Source organism: Macaca thibetana, chromosome 7, assembly GCF_024542745.1.
Source record: "Macaca thibetana thibetana isolate TM-01 chromosome 7, ASM2454274v1, whole genome shotgun sequence".
NCBI classification, from domain to species: Eukaryota; Metazoa; Chordata; class Mammalia; order Primates; family Cercopithecidae; genus Macaca; species Macaca thibetana.
In genome coordinates, this window is record NC_065584.1 from 136115347 (window position 1) to 136140556 (window position 25210).

General features: G+C 40.0%; 2 protein-coding genes across 3 annotated transcripts in view; one reads left to right on the forward strand and one right to left on the reverse strand.

The window, feature by feature from the left end:
- Positions 1 to 25210, reverse strand: part of LYSMD2 (LysM domain containing 2) — a 133344-nt gene that overhangs the window by 57384 nt on the left and 50750 nt on the right. The window lies entirely within an intron of this gene.
- The window catches only part of TMOD2 (tropomodulin 2), a 66102-nt gene that overhangs the window by 28176 nt on the left and 12716 nt on the right, over positions 1 to 25210 (forward strand). For both annotated transcript variants that reach the window (XM_050797944.1, XM_050797945.1), the window contains exons 6-8: positions 1734 to 1864; positions 3438 to 3545; positions 19254 to 19397. In XM_050797944.1, the coding sequence (XP_050653901.1) occupies positions 1734 to 1864; positions 3438 to 3545; positions 19254 to 19397 (383 nt within the window). The remainder of the gene's footprint in view (positions 1 to 1733; positions 1865 to 3437; positions 3546 to 19253; positions 19398 to 25210) is intronic.

The following is a 25210-nucleotide window of genomic DNA, read 5'->3' on the forward strand; positions in this document are numbered from 1 at the left end:
TCTTTGTAGCTTCTGGCTGCTGGACTCAAGCCGTCCTCCCCGTCAGCCTCCTGAGTAGCTGGGACTACAGGTGCATGCCACCACACTCAGTTAATTATTTTTATTTTTATTTTGTAGAGACAGGATCTTGCTATGTTGCCTAGGCTGGCCTTTCTTGTTTCTTATGCTTATGGATAAAAAATGCTCATCCTTTTTAGCTTCAGCATCAAAGGATAACATTCTGACAATGTTTGCTGTTAACAATCTGATGCATAACCTTCTGGACGTTTATATGTACACATGCACACAAATATTAACTTGTCTTCAAATTGTGGTCTCTTATCAGTACCTATAGGTTTCCTTCATTCTTTTAATGAGTAGATAACTTTTTTAATGGATAGATAATGAAGATCTTTTTTTTTTTTTTTTTTTTGAGACAGGGTCTCATTCTGTTGTCCAGGCTAGAGTCCAGCATCACTACCAAGGCTGACTGCAGCCTTAAACTCCTGGGATCAAGGGATTCTCCTACCTTAGTCCCCTGAGCAGCTAAGACTACAGACAAAATTACACCTGGCCAATTTTTAAAATTTATTGTAGAGACTGGGTCTCACTGTGTTGCCCAGCCTGGTCTCAAACTTCTGGCCTCAAGCAACTCTCCTGCTTCAGCCTCCCAAAGTGCTGGGATTATAGGTGTGAGCCACCATGCCTGGCTCGTGAATAGATTCTTTTAATGAATAGACAATGAGTTGTTATGTGATGATGCTATACTTTATTTACCCATTTTCATATTGATGGACATTTTATCATGTTTTGCTGTCACAAGTAATATATCAGGGAACAGGGAATATCCGTGAGTATATATCTTTATGTATCTGTGCTATTTTTGTAGATAAGACTTCTATAGAATTGCTGGGTCATAGAACATGCACATCTTAAATTGTAATAGATAACGCCAAATTACTCTCTCAAAACATTTGCATCAGATCACATTCTCACTTACAGAGAAGTAGGAAGATGCTTTTTCCTCCACATTGTTGCCAACTCCAGATGTTATCTTGTTTCACACTTGTTTGTTAATGAAATGGTATCTCCTTTCTTTATTTTGGAGCTTAGTTACTTTTTTATATTTTTAGTTGAGTGACAGATTCTTCTGATTGTATTATTGGTTCATTTTTAATTGGGTCGCCTTATTGATTTGTAGGAGCTCTGTGTATGTTGGGATGTTAATCCTTTGTATCTCTGTTAACTTCCATTCTTCTTTTTTATCCCTTTCTTTTCCCATACCTTCCTTAAAACTAAAGCTCCAGAATAGAACTCAGAGGAGGGTAGGGTATAATCAAGAGGCCAGAGGGGTATTAGAGTTTGGGAAGTGAAGACTTATTGTGGTGTCTGATTTGTATCTCAGATCCTGAAGTCTAGTTAGTATAGTCTGACAGATGTCCATATGGAGCAGCAATAACTGCCCATGGATATTTTGAACATTGGAGTTTGCTGCAGGGCCTCCTGAACTTTTGGCTCCATGCAGTGCTAGCCCCAGGGAATTCTCATTGCAGTTGAGAAACACCAGCCTTCCAAACTGTGACTCAGAGCTACACCACTCCCATGCTTGCTCAGCTGAGAATAAACCTACTGTCATTGCTATTAAAGTCTTATTGGAATCAGAGCATATGAAAGATATGTCATTTTTTGGGAAGTCGCCACTGATTTTCATAGGAGAGACTTTGCATTTTTTAAAATGAAAACTTGTGTTTTAGATGTTGTCAAAGGTGAAAAGGTAAAGCCAGTATTTGAGGAACCACCCAATCCCACAAATGTGGAAATAAGCCTGCAGCAGATGAAAGCCAATGATCCTAGCTTGCAAGAAGTCAACCTCAACAACATTAAGGTATTTCATTGTGATTATCATCAGTCACTTAATTTATCATGAGGTCAGAAAACTTACCAGAGATGACCAATTGCTTGTTTTCACACCTGTTTGCAGTTCTTTGTAGTCACTGAGTTGGAGTCAAGGTATCCTATTCAAAAGAAGTGGGTTTTGGAAAACAGTGATTTCTATAATTATTTGAAAAGAATCACCATACCTGAGTTAAGCATAGTACATTAGTACTATGCTTAGTACATTGCTGAGTAACAGATTACTCCAAAACTTAGAGGCTTCAAACAACAGACATTTATTATTTCACACACAATTTTTCAGTGTCAGGAATCTGGTAGTAGCTAGCTGGATAGTGTGGCTCAGGGTCTCAAATGAGGTGACAGTGAAGTTGTCATCCAAGGCTGCAGTACCAGGCTTGCCCGGGGCAGGAGGATCCAATTCTAAGATGGCAGATTCATGTGGCTGTTGGGAAGAGGCCTCCATTTCTCACCATGTGGCTCCCCAGAGCGAGTGATCCAAGACAGAAAGATGAGAAAGCAGGAAGCCACAATACCTGTTTTGACCCGGTTTCTGAAGTTACTGAACATGTTTGTTACTTCCACTTTATTCAGTTTGATAAGTCATGCCACTCTCAAAGGGAAAGAGTAGGAGAGAGAGAGAGAGTGTGTGTGTGTGTGTGTGTGTGTAAATATTACCTGAAGTCTCTTTTGTTTATTCTTTTTGGGCCAGTTCTTCGCATTTAATAATAACCAACTTTTATTGAGTGCATACTATATGCCATGTCCTTTACTAAATACTTGGAATTTATTATCTCATTTAATTATTAGTGGGACTTAAAGAGTTGTTAAGCTCATAGAGCTAGCCTATAGTGCAGCCAGGACTCTTCTCCACTTCTAACTGCACCCCATATTGTCTCCTTCCCCAGTGGTCATTACTGTGGTAAATGATCTAGAAAAAGGACTAAAAGATGAATAAGATTTTTTCAGTCTTTACTCTGAAAAATATTATACTAGGAGAAAAACACTAAACAGATAATTATAACATGATGTGGTGAGCCCCCAAATGTCATTGAATTGCAAGAAAGAAAAATTTTAATGCTACCTAGGAGATCCAGTAAACAAAGGAGATGATATTACATCTGAGTCTTGAAAGATGAGTAGGAATTAATCAGAGAAAAGGACAAAAGGAATTTCCAGGCTAAGGGGAAAGCATATATAAAGGTCTGAAAAAGAGAAAGACTGTGGTATATTAAAACAATGGCAAGTATATCAGTCTGGCTAGAATATACAGTGAAAAATAAAAAGAGGGAAGTGTAGTATGTGCATACTTTCTTGGTAAGGGAAAACAGAAAGACAACACTCAAGAGGTACCATAGTGGTAGACTAGATTCCCCTATTGGACACTAAGTGGTGCTGTTGGCTCAGGATAGCTTGGTTGCTGAAGGCTAGGTAACGACCCTCATTTAGAAGGGATATCATGTATTTATCTACATACATATGGTATTTAAAGGTTGTGGGTTCTTACCTTGGCAAGAGTGTGCCATAGAATGGGTCATCAACTAGCCATGTCTTCTCTGTCTTAGAACATTCCAATTCCAACCCTGAGGGAATTTGCAAAGGCTCTGGAGACCAACACTCACGTGAAGAAGTTCAGCCTGGCCGCAACTCGCAGCAATGACCCTGTGGCCATTGTGAGTAGAATTCTTAGAAATATAACATAAAGTTATTTAACCCACTGGAGGCTCTATTTAATTTGTTTCTTTAGCTAACAATTTTTTAGATCTGGTAAACTTACATTCTACACAGTTAATGAGCAAAATTATAGTTACAATGCAATAGTAAAACTTCAGAACCAAACTGTCAGATGCTGTAAGTTATCTGGAATTTTGTCAGCATTACAATTTTCAGAGAAAGAAACAAGATAAGTTTGGCATTTAACTAACTGAATATTTAGGGTTTGTTCTGTGCTTAGGATACATTTTCTAAAACTTTTGCATCTGCAGTCATTGCATATTATGACCTTAAAATCCTTCAGGAACTAGGCACCTATAGAAATATTGAAGTAGCTGGGCGTGATGGCTCACGCCTGTAATCCCAGCACTTTGGGATGCCGAGGTGGGTGGATCATGAGGTCAGGAGTTTGAGACCAGCCTGGCCAATAGGGTGAAACCCTATCTCTACTAAAACTACAAGAGCTAGTGGGCATGGTGGCATGGGCCTGTAGTCCCAGCTACTCAGGAGACTGACGCAGAAGAATCACTTGAACCCAGGAGGCAGAGGTTGCAATGAGCTGAAATCATGCCACTGCACTCTAGCCTGGGCAACAGAGGGAGACTCCATCTCAAAAAAAAAAAAAAAAAAAAGAAATATTAAAGTATATTTTAATCTTTGAAATGGATTATTGTGTGTCTAAAATATCTTAGACAACCAAATCATGAAGCATTTTGTGTTTGACACCTTGTTAACCAGAATATGAAAAAAATAGCCAGCCAGATGTGGTAACGCACAGCTCTGGTCCCAGCTACTTAAGAGGCTAAAGTGAGACAATTGGCTTGAGCCCAGGAGTTCTAGGCTGCAGTGAGCTATGATCGCACCTCTGCACTCCAGTCTGGGCAATAGAACGAGACAGTAGATAGATAGATAGATAGATAGATAGATAGATAGATACATACATACATACATACATACATACATACACACATACATACATACATACATATGTAAAAGAAAAATAGCCAACTAAAAGTTCTGTTCTTCCTATGCATTTTAGATAATTTAGCCAAATAAGGAAGCCCCTTGACCCAGGTAAATACTTATACCATCACTATCATGATTTTTATTCTTCCTATCAATAGCCAATTAATAACTCCTATTAATAGCTAATTTGTTGAGGAATTAGTAAATACCAGCACCGATTTTCGTGCTTTCCACACAGTATCTCATCCATTTGTCACTGTAATGCTATGAGGCATATACTCTTATTAGTTCCAACTTTAACAAATGAGAAAACAGCCTCGGAGAGGTTAAGTAAGTTATCCAAGGTAATAAAACCAGTAAATGGCAGAGCCAGAATTCACTACCAAGTCTTTCTGGTTCTACAACCAGGAAGCTTAACCATCAAGCTATGCTAGATTTACACACAATGACTGGCTTTCATACATTTGCTAAAATATGTCATTTATCAAAAGCCTGGGCATCAACCTGTTGTTCTATGGCATTTAATGCTCAGCCCTTGAATCAAGTTAGAAAAACAAAAGTTGGGCTGGGCGCGGTGGCTCACACTTGTAATCCCAGCATTTTGGGAGGCCAAGGTGGGCAGATCACGAGGTCAGGAGGTCGAGACCATCCTGGCTAACATGGTGAAACCCCATCTCTACTAAAAAATACAAAAAATTAGCCGGGCGTGGTGGCGGGCGCCTGTAGTCCCAGCTACTTGGGAGGCTGAGGCAGGAGAATGGCGTGAACCCGGGAGACGGAGCTTGTAGTGAGCCGAGACCACACCACTGCACTCCAGCCTGGGCGACAGAGCGAAACTCCGTCTCAAACAAAAAAAAAAAAAAGAAAAGAAAAACGGAAGTTGTCTTGACTTGATCTTTTGATTTAAAGTAACGTGCCTTTTGGAAGATCTAAAATAGCATTTAAAACATGACATGAAAGTAATGACTACCTATCATGGTCCTGGCACAGAATAGCTGTTTGAAAGTACTTGTTAGACAAATGAATGATCATAACCTGCAACCTCTAGCAATAGAGAATATTTCTATGGTGATCACAGCAAACTTGAAATAAGCACTCATGTAAAAGAGGAACCAGGCTACAGAAATCAATGTTTTTACCAGCAGTTATTACATATCTAAATCTGTAGATTGAAAGCAGTTTTGAATTTGAAACCTATCATTAAAATAGAAAGATAGCAGAACTAGATAATTGGTAAGGTGAAATGAACAGTTTAAGGATTCTTATCTCTGTATGATTTTGTGCTATTTCTGCCTTTTAGTAGATGTTTTTCAGTAAAGCAAAAAATTCACAATATACTTTGTATGTAAATGAATAAAGGGATAAAGAAATGATTTGTCACTTCTGTTTAATATATTATTTTGAGTAAAATTGCAGGGGTGGGGTTAGTTCACAATCAACTGCCAACACTACTGGTAAATAATCTAACTCCTATTCTAGACCAAATAGATAACTTACTAAGTGGATTAAATAAATTCCAAATATAATAATCACTTTGATGCTGTTTTTAATGCAACAACTATGTGTTGAATGCCTATCATATGAAAAGCACTACACTAGGAGCTGAATTTTTTCGGCAACACTTTTCAGGCAAATTTGACCTTTTGTAACTTGCTTTTTAAAGAATACTTCATTTGGTAGCAAATGTTGGGAAAGGTGTGGAGAAAGGGGAGCACTTGTATACTGGTGGTGGGAATGTAGAGTAGTACAGCCATTATGGGAAACAGTATGGTGGTTCCTCAAAAACCGAAATTAGAACTACATATGATCCAGCAATCCCACTGCTGGGTATATATCCAAGAGAAAGGAAATCAGTATATTGAAGAGATATCTGCCCTCCCATGTTTACTGCAACACTGTTGACAACAGTCAAGATATGGAATCAACCTAAATGTTCATCAACAGATGAATGGATGGAGAAAATGTGGTACATATACACACTGAAATATTATTCAGCCATAAAAAAAGAGAAATCCTGTCATTTGCAGCACCATGGATGGGACTGGAGGTCATTGTGTTAACTGAAACAAGCCAAGCACAAAAAAATAAATATAGCATGTTCTCACTTACATGTGGGAGCTTAAAAAAAGTGGTTCTCATGGAGGTAAAGAGTAGAATGGTGGCTACCAAAGCCTGGGAAGGGAGTGGGGACAAAGAGAAGTTGGTTAAGAGGTACAAAAATACAGTTAGTTAGAAGGAATAAGTTGTTGTATTCAATAATTTATTATAAATTTCAAAATAGCTAGAAGAGAAGAATTATAATGTTCCCAACACAAAAATCAGCCTTTGAGGTGATGGCTATCCCAATTACTCCAATTTGATCACTGCATACACATTGTATAAAGGTATCAAAATATCACATTTACCCCCAAAAATATGTACAACTATTATTTATCAGTAAAACATTTTTAATTTATTTGGTATAGTCATAGTACAATGTATAAAAAATAGAGGGACCACAGGAAGATATACATATATATATATTCATTTATGTGGATAGAGTTTTCAAAACATGATTTTGCTACTGTTTTCTGAAGAGCATCACTCCTAATAGAAATTTTTCACTTGTCCTCCATTCCAGTTCTAAGATGTGTCACACCTTCCTCCCCTCCTGACTCCCCTAATCCCCCCTCCTCAAGGGTAAGCAGAGAAGAGAGGCAGAACCAAGGGAATGAAGTGATGATTTTAGGAAAGATTTTCTTGGTTGTCACTGTGCCTGGGTGACTGTTTTATTGGGAGCCCTGGCAGAAAGTCTTCATTTTTAGCATTCAAACATGAAGTGAAAAGGCGTTCCTGGTGGATGACATTTGTGGACCTCAAACCTTATTCTGCTTTCATATTATAAATTATTATTCTGATACATTGTTAGAATCAGTGAAGCCCTGTGTGACTGGCATCTGTTTAGACGTGTGCCCATTTAAGGCTGTTTTGCATTCAATCAGAAAACACATTTTGGGGTTCGTGGTGAACACAAGCCATTTTACAGATGAGGCAACTGAGACTCAAAGAAGTTGAATGCTGAACTAAGATTACACCACATGTGGCCAAGCCAGGATGCAAATGTAAGTCACCTGTGATTGAGTTTAGTTTACTGTGCCCCAAGCACTTCCATATAACCACATCTATAGTAACTGAGCATTCAAATGGAATTTGTCCCCACTGAATGCCAATGGGGAGAAGGCTCAAATGTATTTAAAATGCTACTGTTATTTACAGTGAGCCATATAAAAATCAAGAGTTTAGGACAGCACCGTTTATTAGAAATAAAACTTGAGAGGTTACTTCCAAGATGGCCAAATAGGAACAGCTCTGGTCTCCAGCTCCCAGTGAGATCGACGCAGAAGACGGGTGATTTCTGCATTTCCAACTGAGGTACCTGGTTCATCTCCATGGGACTAGTTGGACAGTGGGTGCAGCCCACGGAGGGTGAGCTGAAGCAGGGTGGGGCATTGCCTCACCCAGGAATCACAAGGGGTTGGAGGATTTCCCTTTCCTAGCCAAGAGAAGCCATGAGTGACTGTATCTGGAGGAGCAGTACACTCCTGCCCAAATACTGTGCTTTTCCCACAGTCTTCACAACCAGCAGACCAGGAGATTCCCTCCCATGCCTGGCTTGGCAGGTCCCATGCACATGGAGCGTTGCTTACTGCTAGCACAGCAGTCTGAGATCCACCTGAGATGCTAGAGCTTGGCAGGGGGAGGGGCGTCTGCCATTGCTGAGGCTTGAGTAGGCAGTTCTATGCTCACAGTGTAAACAAAGCAGCAGGGAAGCTTGAACTGGGGGGAGCCCACCACAGCTCAGGAAGGCCTACTGCCTCTCTAGATTCCACCTCTGGGGACAGGGCATATCTGAGCAAAAGGCAGCAGACAGCTTCTCCAGACTTAAACGTCCTTGCCTGACAGCTCTGAAGAGAGCAGTGCTTCTCCCAGCATGGCATTCGTGCTGACAGACTGCTGCCTCAAGTGGGTCCCTGACCCCTGTGTAGCCTGACTGGGAGACACCTCCCAGTAGGGGCTGACACCTCATACAGGCAGGTGTCCCTCTGGGGAGGAAGCTTCCAGAGGAAGGATCAGACAGCAATATTTGCTGTTCTGCAGCCTCTGCTGGTGATACCCAGGAAAACAGGGTCTGGAGTGGACCTCCAGCAAACTCCAGCAGACCTGCAGCTAAGGGGCCTGTCTGTTAGAAGGAAAACTAACAAACAGAAAGGAATAGCATAAACATCAACAATAAGGACATCCACACCAAAACCCCCTTTGTAGGTCACCAACATCAAAGACTAAAGGTAGATAAAACCACAAAGATGGGGAGAAACCAGAGCAGAAAGGTGGAAAATTCCCAAAACCAGAACGCCTCTTCTCCAAAGGAACACAACTCCTCACTAGCAAGGGAACAAAACTGGACAGAGAATGAGTTTGACGAGTTGACAGAAGTAGGCTTCAGAAGGTTAGTAATAACAAACTTCTCTGAGCTAAAGAAGCATGTTCTAACCCATTGCAAGGAAGCTAAAAACATTGAAAAAAGGTCAGATGAATGGCTAAATAGAATAACCAGTGTAGAGAAGAGCTTAAATGACCTGATGGAGCTGAAAACCAGAGTACAAGAACTTCATAAAGCATACACAAGCTTCAATAGCCGATTTAATCAAGTGGAAGAAAGGATATCAGTGATTGAAGATCAAATTAATGAAGTAAAGTGAGAAGACAAGATTAGAGAGAGAAAAGTGAAAAAAAAAAATGAACAAAGCCTCCAAGAAATGTGGGACTATGTGAAAAGACCAAATCTACGTTTGATTGGTGGACCTGAAAGTGACAGGGAGAACGGAACCAAGTTAGAAAACACTCTTCAGGATATTATCCAAAAGAACTTCCCTAACCTAGCAAGGCAGGCCAACATTCAAATTCAGGAAATACAGAGAACACCACAAAGATACTCCTCGAGAAGAGCAACCCCAAGACACATAATTGTCAGATTCACCAATGTTGAAATGAAGGAAAAATGTTAAGGGCAGCCAGAGAGAAAGGTCGGGTTACCCACAAAGGGAAGCCCATCAGACTAACAGTGGATATCTTGGCAGAAACCCTACAAGCCACAAGAGAGTGGGGGCCAATATTCAACATTCTTAAAGAAAACAATTTTCAACCCAGAATTTTATATCCAGCCAAACTAAGCTTCATAAGTGAAGGAGAAATAAAATCCTTTACAGACAAGCAAATGCTGAGAGATTTTGTCACCACCAGGCCTGCCTTACAAGAGCTCCTGAAGGAAGCACTAAACATGGATAGGAACAACCAGTACCAGCCACTGCAAAAACATACCAAATTGAAAGACCATCAACACTATGAAGAAACTGCATCAATTAATGGGCGACATAACCATCTAGCATCATAATGACAGTATCAAATTCACATGTAACAATATTAACCTTAAATGTAAATGGGCTAAATGCCCCAATTAAAAGACACAGACTGGCAAATTGGATAAAGAGTCAAGACCCATCAGTGTGCTGTATCCAGGAGACCAATCTCATGTACAAAGACACACATAAGCTCAAAATAAAGGGATGGAGGAAGATCTACCAAGCAAATGGAAAGTAAAAAAAAGCAGGGGTTGCAATCCTGGTCTCTGATAAAACAGACTAAATCAACAAAGATCAAAAGAGACAAAGACGGGCATTACATGATGGTAAAAGGATCAATTCAACAAGAAGAGCTAACTATCCTAAATATCTACACACTCAATACAGGAGCACCCAGATTCATAAAGCAAGTTCTTAGAGACCTACAAAGAGACATAGACTCCCACACAATAATAATGGGAGATTTTAACACCCCACTGTCAGTATTAGACAGATCAATGAGACAGAAAATTAACAAGGATATCCAGAACTTGAACTCAGCTGTGGACCAAGTGGACCTAATAGACATCTACAGAACTCTGCACCCCAAATCAACAGAATATACAGTCTTCTCAGCACCACATCACACTTATTCTAAAATTGACAACATAATTGCAAGTAAAACACTTCTCAGCAAATGTAATAGAATGGAAATCACAACAAACTGTCTCTCAGCCCACAGTGCAACCAAATTAGAGCTCAGGATTAAGAACTCACTCAAAACCACACAACTATGTGGAAACTGAACAACGTGCCCCTGAATGACTACTGGGTAAATAATGAAATGAAGGTAGAAATAAAGATGTTCTTTGAAACCAATGAGAACAAAGACACAATGTACCAGAATCTCTGGGACACGTTTAAAGCAGTGTGTAGAGGGAAATTTATAGCACTAAATGCCCACAAGAGAAAGCAGGAGAAATCTGAAATTGACACCCTAACATCACAACTAAAAGAAATAGAAAAGCAAGAGCAAACATATTCAAAAGCTAGCAGAAGACAAGAAATAACTAAGATCAGAGCAGAACTGAAAGAGATAGAGACCCAAAAAAACTCTTCAAAAAATCAATGAATCCAGGAGCTGGTTTTTTGAAAAGATCAACAAAATGGATAGACGCTAGTAAGACTAACAAAGAACAAAAGAGAGAAGCATCAAATAGACACCATAAAAAATGATAAAGGGGATATTACCACTGATCCCACAGAAATACAAACTACCATCGGAGAATACTATAAACACCTCTATGCAAATAAACTAGAAAATCTAGATGAAATGGATAAATTCCTGGACACACACAACCTTCCAAGTCTAAACCAGGAAGAAGTTGAATCTCCGAATAGACCAATAGCAGGTTCTGAAATTGAGGCAATAATTAATAGCCTACCAACCAAAAAGAGTCCAGGACCAGACAGATTCACAGCCGAATTCTACCAGAGGTGTAAAGAGGAGCTGGTACCATTCCTTCTGAAACTATTCCAATCAATAGAAAAAGATGGAATTATCCCTAACTCATTTTATGAGGCCAGCATCACCCTGATACCAAAGCCTGGCAGAGACACAACAAAAAAAAGAGAAATTTTAGGCCAATAATGATGAATATCGATGCAACATCCTCAATAAAATACTGGCAAACCAAATCCAGCAGCACCTCAAAAAACTTACCCACCATGATCAAGTTGGCTTTATCCCTGGGATGCAAGGCTGGTTCAACATACTCAAATCAGTAAACATAATCCATCGCATAAACAGAACCAACTACAAAAACCACATGATTATCTCAATAGATGCAGAAAAGGCCTTCAATAAAATTCAATAGCCTTTCATGCTAAAAACTCTCAATCAAGTAGGTATTGATGGAATGTATCTCAACATAATAAGAGCTGTTTATGACAAACCCACAGCCAATATTATACTGAATGGGCAAAAACTGGAAGCATTCCCCTTGAAAACCGGCACAAGACAAGGATGCCCTCTCTCACCACTCCAATTCAACATAATATTGGAAGTTCTGGCTAGGGGAATCAGGCAAAAGGAAGCAATAAAGGGTATTCAAATAGGAATAAAGGAAGTCAAATTGTCTCTCTTTGCAGATGACATGATTGTATTTTTAGAAAACCCCATAGTCTCAGCCCCAAATCTCCTTAAGCTGATAAGCAAATTCAGCAAAGTCTCAGGATACAAAATCAATGTGCAAAAATCACAAGCATTCCTATACACCAAGAACAGACAAACAGCCAAATCATGAGTGAACTCCCATTCACAATTGCTACAAGGAGAATAAAATACCTAGGAATAGAACTTACAAGGAATGTGAAGGACCTCTTCAAGGAGAACTACAAACCACTGCTCAAGGAAATAAGAGAGAGAGTACACAAACAAATGAAAAAACATTCCATGCTCATGGATAGGAAGAATCAATATCATGAAAATGGCCTTACTGCCCAAAGTAATTTGTAGATTCAACACTATCCCCATCAAGCTACCGCTGACTTTCTTCACATAATTGAAAAAAACTACTTTAAACCTCATATGAAACCAAAAAAGAGCCTGCATAGCCAAAACAATCCTGGGCAGGAAGAACAAAGCTGGAGGCATCATGCTACCTGACTTCAAACTTTACTATAAGGCTACAGTAACCAGAACAGCATGGTACTGGTACCAAAACAGATACAAAGACCAATGGAACAAAACGGAGGCCTCAGAAATAACACCACACATCTACAACCATCTGATCTTTGACAAACCTGACACATAACAAGCAATGAGGGGAAAAGATTCCCTATTTAATAAATGCTGTTGGGAAAACTGGCTAGCCATATGCAGAAAACTGAAACTGGACCCCTTCCTTACAGCTTATACAAAAATAAACTCAAGATGGATCAAAGACTTAAATGTAAGACCTAGGACCATAAAAATCCTAGAAGAAAACCTGGGCACTACCATTCAGGGCATAGGCATGGGCAAAGACTTCATGTCTAAAACACCAAAAGCAATGGCAACAAAAGCCAGAATTGACAAATGGGATCTAATTAAACTAAAGAGGTTCTTCACAGCAAAAGAAATTATCATCAGAGTGAACAGGCAACCTACAGAATGGGAGAATTTTGCAATCTATCCATCTGACAAAGGACTAATACCCAGAATCTATAAGGAACGTAAACAAATTTACAAGAAAAAAGCAAACAAACCCCATCAAAAAATGGGCAAAGGATATGAACAGACACTTCTCAAAAGAAGACATATATGCAGCCAACAGACATATGAAAAAATCCTCATCATCTCTGGTCATTAGAGAAATGTAAATCAAAACCACAATGAGATACCATCTCATGCCAGTTAGAATGGCAACCATTAAAAACTCAGGAAACAACAGATGCTGGAGAGGTTGTGGAAAAATAGGAATGCTTTTACACTGTTGGTGGGAGTGTAAATTAGTTCAACCATTGTGGAAGACAGTGTGGCGATTCCTCAGGGGTCTAGAACTAGAAATACCATTTGACCCAGCAATCCCATTACTGGACATATACCCAAAGAATTATAAATCATTCTACTATAAAGACAGATGCACACGTATGTTTATTGCGGCACTATTCACAATAGCAAAGACTTGGAACCAACCCAAATGCCCATCAATGATAAACTGGATAAAGAAAATGTACCACATATACACCATGTAATACTATGCAGCCATAAAAAAAGGATGAGTTCATGTCCTTTGCAGGGACATGAATGAAGCTGGAAACCATCATTCTTAGCAAACTGTCACAAGATCAGAAAACCAAACACTGCATGTTCTCATTCATAAGTGGGAGTTGAACAAGAGAACACATGGACACAGGGAGGGGAACATCACACACCAGGGCCTGTGGGGATTGGAGGGCTAGGGGAGGAATAACATTAGGAGAAATACCTAATGTAGGTGACAGGTTGATGGGTGCAGCAAACCACCATGGCACATGTATACCTATGTAACAAAATTGTACATTCTGCACATGTAACCCAGAACTTAAAGTATAAAAAAATAAATAAATCGTGAGCCACAAATGTAAGCCCCACGTATAAATTTAAATTTTTTAGTAGCCACATTAAAAAAAAAAAGTAGACAAAATTAATTTTAGTAGTAAATAGATGCTTCTTGACTTACAATGGGTTATGTCCAGATAAAGCTATTGTAAATTGAAAATCTTTATCTGAACATAGCCTCATCATAAGTCAAGGAGCATACTGAATGAGTATCGCTTTCACATCATGGTAAATTCCAAAAATCGAAAGTGGAACCATCATGTCAGGGACTCTCTGTGTTGTATTTAAACCGATATATCCAAAATGTAATTTGAAAAAATAATGAGGTATTTTGCATTCTTTTTTTCATACTACATCTTTGAAATCCAGTGTGTTTTATGTTTACAGCACATTTCAAATCAGACTAGCCAATTTTCAAGGGCTCAATAGCCACATTTCTCATGGCTACCATTTGGCCAGTGCAGAAATTTGCATTTCCATACAATCCTATAAAGTACAGAGAGCAAACCCTTCTCTTTAAAGATGTATTTCTACTCTATTTCAATGACATTTAAAACATCTAGTCTTTGTTTTAATAATGTTATTATTCCCAGCACATGTAATATGCTCAAATATTTGCTGAACTGAAGTGAACCTGGGCTTGCAGCCCAGGATTGTGTTTGGCTGGCTCGCCGCTGTTTTGTGGAGCATAAGAAAGTGTTTTCTCAAGTTTAAAAGAAATTGGCAAGATCCTGGCAACTCGCCAGGAGGTTCTGCAACTTTCTGTAAAGGCCTAATTGCTCTGACATTTTGTTATTCTAATAATGAGAGTAAATCCCAAAGCTTGGAGTGTCCAAAAGGAAAGTCCTGATGCATCCCTCTCTGGTGATCAGATTAAAATGTATAGATTTAATTTTAATTAAGGACCTAGCACAGAATAAATACGCTTTAATTTACGTGGTGTGCCATAGTGTAAATCCAAATTCTTGAGCTTTCTTTGCAGTACAAGCAACTGCCTGATCAAGATACAGGATTATTCTTCTAGTCCAGTGGTTCTCAACCTGGGGCAATTTTGCCCTCCAGGGGACATTTGGCAGCATCTGAAGATATTTCTAGTTGTCATGACAGGGAGGAGTGGTATTGACATTTAGTGAGTCTCAGAGGCCAGAGATACTGCTAAATATTCTTTAATACACAGGACAGCCTCCCACAACGAAGAATTCTTTGACCCCAAGTGTCAGTCATGCTGGGGTTAAATAACCCTGTTCTTGTCCAATGTTGGGACTTCTCGTCTTCTTTCTTCCTGTCTTTTCCACTGTAAAAACAATTAAAATAGTTCAGAACTTTTTTGTTCTACTCCCCAGAAGCAATCACTATTAGTAGTTTGTTTTTCATTCTTCTAGTTGTTGTCTTTATGACTTTAATTAAAGTGGTTACTGGCTCATGCCTGTAATCCCAGCACTTTGGGAGGCCGAGGCAGGAGGATCACTTAAAGCCAGGAGTTCGAGACCAGCCTGGGCAACATAGAGAGACCCTGTTTCTATACCAAAACACGGGGGGGAAAAAAAAAGTGGTTGTCAACCCTAACTGCACATTATTCACCTGGAGAGCTCTTCAGAAATGCAGATGGCCATTCCACAGCCTCAGAGATTCTGATTCAATTCTTCTGGGGTAAATTTTTTAAAGCTCTCAGGCCATTCTAATGTGTGGTCAATGTAGAAAACCACTAATGTACAGAAATTTATATTTTTCATTTATCATCTTAGAAAATTTTTTATTCTCTGTTATAAAAGATGAGGGCAGTTCTATACTTACTTTATGTTCCATTCCTCCTTTCTCTTCCACTTCCAAATTGTAGATATTACATTATTTTCACACATGTGAGCTTTATACATTTTATGTAATTATGTTCTGTGTTTGTATATAGATTGATTCCAAAAATTAACCTATTAGCAGCATTTACAATTATATAACTATATAAATATAAATCTCCATTCCCATGGACCTTGCAATCTAGTGACTAGTGCTGACCTGATTTTTGATCATTTGCAGGTAACTTATTTTTCCTTGCAAGAAATTTTTAGTACTCTCTTTCCCTTTGGAATTCTGAAATTTCACTTTTCTGTTCACTTAAGAGTCGTTTTGGGCCAGGCACAGCGGCTCACGCCTGTAATCCCAGCACTTTGGGAGGCCAGGGCGGGTGGGTCACCTAGGTCAAGAGTTTGAGACCAGCCCTGGCCAACATGGTGAAACCCCATCTCAACTAAAAATATAAAAATTAGCTGGGTGTGGTGGTGAGCCCCTGTAATCTCAGCTACTCAGGAGGCTGAGGCAGGAGAATTGCTTGAACCCAGGAGATGGAGGTTGCAGTGAGCTGACACAGTGCCGCTACACTCCAGCCTGGGCAACAAAGTGAGACTCCGTCTCAAAAAACAAAAAACAAAAAAGAGTAGTTTTCATTCATTCTGCTGAGTGTCTAGTGATTTCTTTCAGATAAAGATCCATAACTTTCTTCATCTCTGGGAAATTTATTTTTCCTCCTTAATTATTTGATAACTTCTTCCCTTCTCTTTTCTTTCTTTCTTTCTTTCTTTCTTTCTTTCTTTCTTTCTTTCTTTCTTTCTTTCTTTCTTTCTTTCTTTCTTTCTTTCTTTCTTTCTTTCTTTCTTTCTTTCTTATCCTTCTGGAACTCTTCTTAGATGAGTGTTGAATCTCTGCATCTTTCATCCACATCTCTTAAGGTTTTCTCATAGTTTCTATCTTTGTCTTTTTGCTATATATCCTTGGAAATAATCCTCAGTGTTATCTTCTAGATCACCAACTTGGTCTTCAGCCATGTTTATTTTGTAATTCTAGATGTCTATTATTTTCTTTTATTTCAATGTAGTTTTTTAAAATTTTCTAAATGTTTTCTCTCTCTCTCTTCCCCCCCCCCCCCCCCCACTTTTTCTCTCTTTCTTTCCTGTTCTTTTTTTTTGTGGGGCAGGGAGGAAAATAATACATAATTAGAATTTTTACATTTGTGCTGTTTCTTCTATGGCATATTGTCCTGCTTGGTCAACTTTATTCTTTCATGATGTTGGTTTTCCTAAAATGTCTGACAATTATTGGTTGCCTGTTTATATTTTTGAATGGAGAGCAAGGTTGGTTTGTATAAACCAGGATCATTTCTCCTGCAGTTATATCTATCTATTTTACCAACAGACCTCTCCCTTAAAAAGGAGGCCCCTTTATTTTTCTCCATTTGTCACCATCTGATAAGCTATATATTTTATTTATTAATTTACTGACTCTGCCCTCTTACTCAAATATAAGCCTCTCTGAGGACAAGGATTTTTGTTTTTTTCTACTGCTAGAGCACAGTAGAAGCCTGACAAATAGTCTTTTTTGAATGTATGAGTGAGACCTTTTTTCAGCAGCAGGTGTGCTGACCTGCCACCTTCTCTGCAGTATGTGTATAAGGAGCCCACAGGCAGCCTGAGAGTCCCCTGCAATCACTACAGTTAGGAGGACTTCATTCTGGGAGGGACACATTTCAATATATAGTAGTCCCCTTATCTGCAGAGGATATGTTCCAAGACCCCCAGTGGATACCTGAAACCACAGATAGTACCAAACCCGATATGTGCTATGTCTTTTCCTATACTACACACCCATAATAATGTTAATTTTTAAACGAGGCACAGTAAGAGATTAATAACAATAACTAATAGAACAATTGTAATAACAATATGCTGTTATAGAAGTTGTGTGAATATGGTCTCTCTCAAATATCTTACTGTACTATCCTCCTCCCACTTGTGATGACGTGAGATGGTAAAATGTCTGTGTGATAAGATGAAGTGAGGTGAATGACATAGGCAAGGGGACTGTGTTAGGCTACTGTTGCCCTTCTGACCATTTGTCAGAAGTAGGATCATCTGCCTCCGGTGATCCTGGCTCATCCAGCCATGACGATGTCAATAGTTGGATGTCAAAAGCAGACAATGTCATTGGTTCATAGGCAGGGACAGCATGGAGATACTGGACAAAGAGGTGATTCACCTCCTGGGCGACATAGACCACAAGATTTCATCACACCACTCAGAACAGCATGCGATTTAAAACTTAAGAATTGTTTATTTCTGAGGTTGTCCATTTAACATTTTCCCACTGCGGTTGACAGCACGTAACTGAAACCGCAGATTGCGGGGAATACTGAACTTCCTTCCTGGCAGAGCTGCCTTTCCCCTTTTCCCCCCACACTGTACTGGTATGAAGGTCTGGAGGCGCCTCCGTTTCCGCACTGCTTCTCTCACAGTTCGCAGCACCTTCACCAGAGGCTCTTCCTGGGAGACTTCATTGATAGCTGTGCTGGCAGCTGCTCTTTTTCCTGGAAGGTGCTGGGAGGGATAGTATGCTCTCCATCTGCCTTAGCTGTTCCATCTGTTCCTAAGGCAGTTCTTTAAGGAATTGCCCCAAATGGAACCTATCTCTAGCAGCTCAGGCAACAACGTGCTTGTGCTAATTTATCTGTCGATCTTTCTATTTTCTGTATTTCAGCAATTTCTCAAGATAATGGCCTTTTGTTTTGTTTTGTTTTCTTGCATGTTGAGAATTTCAGTCTCTTAAAAATTATATTATTTCTTCCTGGTGGTGGGAAACTTTGGAGTAAAGAGAGCCGGCAGGTGCACATGTGCAGTCTGCTGTCTCAAACTGGAGTCTCCCATGGGTTTGCCACCCTCAGTGGTGATTTTGTTCCAAAAGTTATCTTTTTAAAATTCTGATTTATAGATGATCTGAAATAATATGAACTAAATCAGTAGTGTCCAAGTACTAGTCAATGGTGAAAGTTTTTTTTTTAATCAATTCATAGTAAAAGGAAAAAAACTGGGTTTTCTGGGATTATGTCCTTTCTACCTTTTTTCTAATGTTAAAATATGTGTTTTCTCAAAAAAAAAAAAAGAAAAGAAAAGAAAACAGATAGTGTTTTTTTAATGTCTCTACTTAACAAAAAAAAAATCAATAATCCTATGTCAGTATCTTTTTTTAAAAAAAGTTTTTGCAAGTATGTGAAATTTATGTCTAGACTGCTGGACTGAAATATTTTAATTGCGGTTTTAAATTGTATCTTTGTTACTTGGAAGTGAAAGTATGATTTGGTGAAAGTTTTCTTTAAGTGCTAGAAAACATCTGTATTTAATTTTGGAGTGAGGCGTTTAGTAAATTAATCTTTAGAAATTCTAACTTAATTCTAAGTTTTTTTCTTTTTGCATCATAAGGCTTTTGCAGACATGCTGAAAGTAAACAAGACTTTGACAAGTCTAAACATAGAATCCAATTTTATCACTGGAACTGGAATCCTGGCCCTGGTAGAGGCACTGAAAGAAAATGACACCTTGACAGAGATCAAGATTGACAACCAGGTAAGGAAGGCCAGAGAACAGGCAAAGCCAACTCACAGGGTGTGCAGTGAGCAGGGGAAATGCCACAAGAAATGAGTTAAAAGACACAGTTCTGTGTGTGACTCCATTTGATGTACTGGATTTCCTGTAAGTTTTATAACCATTTCTGGCCCATGGAGGATGTGCAGAAGAGCATGTTACTAATCAAACAATGTACAGTGGGGCAACCTGGGACATAAAGAGCCATCTACCCACAACCCTAGGCTAGTCAGGCTCAAGAAAAGAAAGCGAGGAGGTGGTGGCAGAGGTGTTGACAGCTGCTTTACTCAGTCTCATCATTGTTGCCTTTTGGCATGTATCTCTGCCCTGTCCTATCCCAGCCTTACTTTTGCTTCTCAGTGGGACTGTCACTAACAGAGAAAGCAGGGTGGCCATGGCCAAAGATTCAGATTTCTTTTCCTTGGCTGAAGACTTCTACAACCAAAAGAGCAGAGGCAGGCTCCTGCAGTCTGATGCTGGCTGCAGAGAGCTATTTAAAGGAATCAGGGTTCTAGAAGATGGTCTGGCTTAGAGTGGCAGGCCACACCCATGAGACTGTGGCCTGATCACAATCTCATTGATCATGACCGCAGCATTTCTCAGGTTCCCATCTGCAGCCAAAGCAAGGTGCTTTTCCCTAGAGCCAACTCTTCCTGCCTGGCAACCTCTTTTTCCCAGCATCAGCCTGCAGTGCCTTCCGAGTTGCTCTGCTGGCTTCAGCTGAGTCCTGCCCACAGACAGCAACTCTCAGTGATCAGCCATGATGCTGAGCCCTGCTCCTCTGGCCACCGAGGAGGGTCTGTGATGGGGTTCCAGACACTGTATCTTGAAAAGAAAGGGCCTTGGAAAGGAGAGACCAAGGAGACTTGTGGTATGAGCATTCGTTCCCTGTGGGGTGGTGGGAGAGACAGTTGGGGAGGTGACTGCTGCTTAGAGCATCCTTTGCATGTCTGGGGGCCATCTCTGGGAAATTTCCTGGTCCAGACCCTCCAAGAACTGATAAAGCTGCAGAGTGCCACCCAGGACTGTTGCCTAACCCTGGAAACTCCCAACAGTTCCCATGGAGGCTCTACTCTCTGTCTTTGCTAACCAGGACAAGCAGACTGTTTTACTGCAGGCCCTCTGGCCTTGGACTTCTGATGTTTGTTGCCAGAGGAACACGGAAAGCCCACCAGGAGACAGGAGCTTTTTCATTCTCATCCTGCCAGAAGGGATGTGCCACCAAAACAGCTTTCCCAGACACAGAGATGTGGAGGCAGCACCCCAGGGGATGTGCTACACAGGGCTCTGCACACTCAGGAAGTTTGATGCTGTGTATCCTAGCATATGTCCAGCTGCTAGTAAATTAGAAAGTGGCATCAGGGTGTGGGGGAGTAAGGAAACAAGCCAGAGAGAAATATGAAGGGAGTGAACAGAAGTAATCACTCAGGGATATTTGTTGAATAGACTCATATCAGAAAGAAGCTAAGTGGGCACTTAGTAAATATTTCCAGGGGAACTAACACAGAAGTGAATACCCTGTTTGAAAGTATATTTAACTCTTTTTACGGATTTAGGCCATTGTGAAACCTCATAGCTGAAATAGTATCACACATTCTGTCTCTAATTCCTTACAAGATACCACCTAGCTGGCCGGGCGCGGTGGCTCAAGCCTGTAATCCCAGCACTTTGGGAGGCCGAGGCGGGTGGATCACGAGGTCAGGAGATCGAGACTATCCTGGCTAACATGGTGAAACCCCGTCTCTACTAAAAATACAAAAAACTAGCCGGGCGTGGTGGCGGGCACCTGTAGTCTCAGCTACTTGGGAGGCTGAGGCGGGAGAATGGCGTGAACCCGGGAGGCGGAGCTTGCAGTGAGCCGAGATCACGCCACTGCACTCCAGCCTGGGAGACACAGCGAGACTCCGTCTCAAAAAAAAAAAAAAAAAAAAAAAAAAAAAAAAGATACCACCTAGCTAAGGTTGCCACATAAAATACAGTTAAATTTGGCTTTCAGATAAATGATATATAAATTTAGCATGTGTCATCAAATATTTGGGATACCTTATACTATACTAAAAAAATATGTGTTGTTAATGAGAAAGTCAAACTTAACTGGGTGTCCTATATTTTTATTTGCTAAACCTGGCAACTCTATGCCTAGTATTGAGTTAGAATGAGGCTAGAATGAGCTAGAATTGTGAAAATTTAGAATAGAGCAGCTTTTGGCAATGCATATAAAGAAGACCCTGAAGTACAACCTGTAATCCCAGCACTTTGGGAGGCCAAGGCGGGCAGATCACCTGAGGTCAGGAATTTGAGACCAGCCTGGCCAACATGATGAAATCCCATCTCTGTCCAAAAATCCAAAAATTACCCAGGCGTGGTGGCTCACGCCTATAATCCCAGCTACTGAGGAGGCTGAGGCACGAGAATCACTTGAACCCAGGAGGCAGAGGTTGCAGTCAGCCAAGATCATGCCACCGCACTCCAGCCTGGGCGACAGAGTGAGACCCTGTCTCAAAAAAAAAAAAAAAAACCCTGAAGTACAAAGAATTTGCTCCCTAAAATCCCCGCTAAATCAACCTCATCACCCTTCCTCAGCCATCTAGGAATGGATTTATGTAGTTTTTCAACTGTAATCTTTCATTTTGCTTCCAAAATGGCTTCTCTTTATTTCGTCTTTTTTTTGTTTGGTTGTTTTTGTTTGTTTTGAGACAAAGTCTCACTCTGTGGCTAGGCTAGAGTACAATGATGCAATCTGGCCTCACTGCAATCTCCACCTTTCTGGCTCAAGTGATCCTCCCGCTTCAGCCTTCTGAGTCACTGGGATTACAGGCACGCACTACCATGCCCAGCTAATTTTAAAATTTTTTGTAGAGACAGGGTCTCACTATATTTCCCAGATTGGTCTCCAACTCCTGGGCTCAAGCCATCCTCCTGCCTCAGCCTCCCAAAGTGCTGGGATTACAGGCATGAGCCCCGCCATGCCCAGCCTGGCTTCTCTTTATTTGTATATGACAAGGAGGATTAAGATTTTCTAGAGAGGCCGGGTGTGGTGGCTCACACCTGTAATCCCAATGCATTGCGAAGATGAGACAGGAGGATCACCTGAGCCCAGGAGTTCCAGGTTGCAGTCAGTTATGGATGTGTCGCTGCATTCCAGTTTGGACAACAGAGCTAGACCCTGTCTATTCTCTCTCTCTCTCTCTCTCTCTCTCTCTCTCTCGATTTTCTAGAGGAATTGGAAAAAATTATTTGCTTTACTTAAGAAATGAGGAAATTCAGGGTCAAAACTTGTCCTACATCCAAATTGTGTTCATTGACTCATAGACTGTTAGAAGTAATCTCAGTTTCCTTATCTATCAAATGAGGGGTTTGAAATAAAATAATCTGTAAGACAGTTTCCTCAGGCAGAACCAGAAGCCAAGACCAATTTAACAGCACAGCAGTAGGCAGCTGCACCGAAATGAAGGCCTGCTGAGAATCCACCACCAGGGGCAGACTGCTGGGCTAGTCTCCAGGTCAATATGCAGTGATTTAATCAGGTGCCCCTGCGGGAAGAACAATCAGTGATGCATATAAAAGAAACAGATGGGGAACTGCTAAATAAATTTGAGTAGATAAAAGAGGTCACTTAGAAAAAAAACAGAAGGTGATTTGAAGATATGCATAAACATTTGTTTCTAGTTTTCCCCCTTTGTGTTTGGTGACTTAAAATAGAAAAAGAGCCTGGGCCTCTAGTCCCAGCTACCTACTTAGGAGGCCGAGGCAAGAGAATCCCTTGAGTCTAGGAGTTCAAGTCCAGCCTGGGCAACATAGCAATACCTCATCTTTATATATATATATATAAAATAAAATATATACCATATATATACCATATTTTATATATATATATAAAATATATACCATAATAAAAGTTATATAATTTAATATACTACATACTTACATAATTTAAGTATATAGAAAAAATATATATCCAAATTGTAAGAAATTTTGATGCCCATCTATTTGTCCTGGGTTTGTGTAAAAAAGAGACCTCAAATCCAAAAAAAGATACAGGCTGAGGAAGAAACATAGTGTATGTTACATTAATTCCTCCCCTTTTTTATATGCCCCCAATATAATTTTCTTCAGCTTCTAAGTCTTTTATGTAGCTATTAGCATCTCCTTCCTCCCCCTCAAAAAAACAAAACTAAAAGCTGTTATTCTATTATTAATATTTCCTATTTTTGATTCCAGATTATATTAATAGTTTAAGTTAACATAAAAGCAGAGATGGTGTTTGTTTTACTGCTTTGCCAGAATGTCATCCAAGATTTATTACAAAATACAGAAAACCCTAAAGAAATTACAGTTGATGTCTATATAAATAGAACATTCAAATCAAGGGCGAGTAAGTGTGGATTTGCCTTTTATTGCACAACAAAGCAGCTGTAAGGATGCTGAGCAGAATTTAAACTATTGGGGAAATAGCCAGCTACTTGGAGAGGAGGGACTCAGATACTTGGGAATATAGGTGATTTGGGGTAACTTTTGACCATTGCATTAACACTGCAAGTTACCCAAGTCCAGGACTCAAATGCTCCAGGGGCACAAGCCATAGTAATGGCAGCCCTAACCTTAGCTCGGGGCTCATTCCTTGATACAGTCCCACTATTCTAAACTATGACATTTGCTAAAGTTGCTCATGAAAATCTGAGGTCAGCTTCTCTTACTTTTTTGCTGCCACTCCCTCCCATTGACTCATGATGCTTAAAGCGTTAATCTCTACATGGTGGATGCCCATAATTATTATTGTCTAACTGGAAATATCACATTGTGTTAAGTTCTCGAGGAGAGACTCATTTGAGGGGTTGCTGGATGACGAGAAAGAGAAAAGCAAAGAGATAAGCCTTAAAACTTGCTTGGGATGCAAGCCATAAACTTTTCTTCTTCATCTACTCCATATTTAAATTTTCCAAATTTAAAAGGTATACGTTTTTAACTTATTACAAAGTGATCAAGATTGTATGGTACTGGCACAAAAATAGACTAGCAGAGCGATAAAGCAGATTCAAATCAGGGAAGAATGAAACAAAAGATGGTAGGATAATTTGCTAGCATTTTGGAACAAAATTGAATTGGGTCTCTATCTTCATTCTTTTTTCTTTTTTTTTTAAGATGGAGTTTCTTTCACTCTTGTCACCCAGGCTGGAGTGCAGTGGCGCCATCTCGGCTCACTGCAACCTCTGCCTCCCAGGTTCAAGTGATGCTCCTGCCTCAGCCTCCCAAGCAGCTGGGATTACAGGCGCATGCCACCACCCCCTGCTAATTTTTGTATTTTTAGTAGAGACGGAGTTTCACCATGTTCACCAGGTTGGTCTCAAACTCCTGACCTCAGGTGATCCGCCAGCCTCAGCCTCCCAAAGTGCTGGGATTTTAGGCATGAGCCACCATGCCTGGCCCTATCTTCACTCTTACGTTAAAATTCATTCCAGATGAAATAAAGATTTAAACATTAAAATATATTAAATCATAAACCAAATGGAAGAAATCAGGAAGAGTAGAGAGGCTTCCTAAACATGATATCTAGAAGACTGATAAATTTGACCATATGAAAATGAAAAACAAGTTCTGATAGTGACAAAATGAGAGTCAAAAGACAAACAGAGCAAAATGGTTTCAGCGCATTTGACAAAGGGCTAATTTCCTAACATACAAGAAACCTACAAATCAAGTTAAAAAACACAAAATACAGGAACCGTAAGCTGGTAGAAAAATGGGCAAATGGCATGGATTGGTAGTTCCTGAGAAAAAAGAAATATAAATCCATA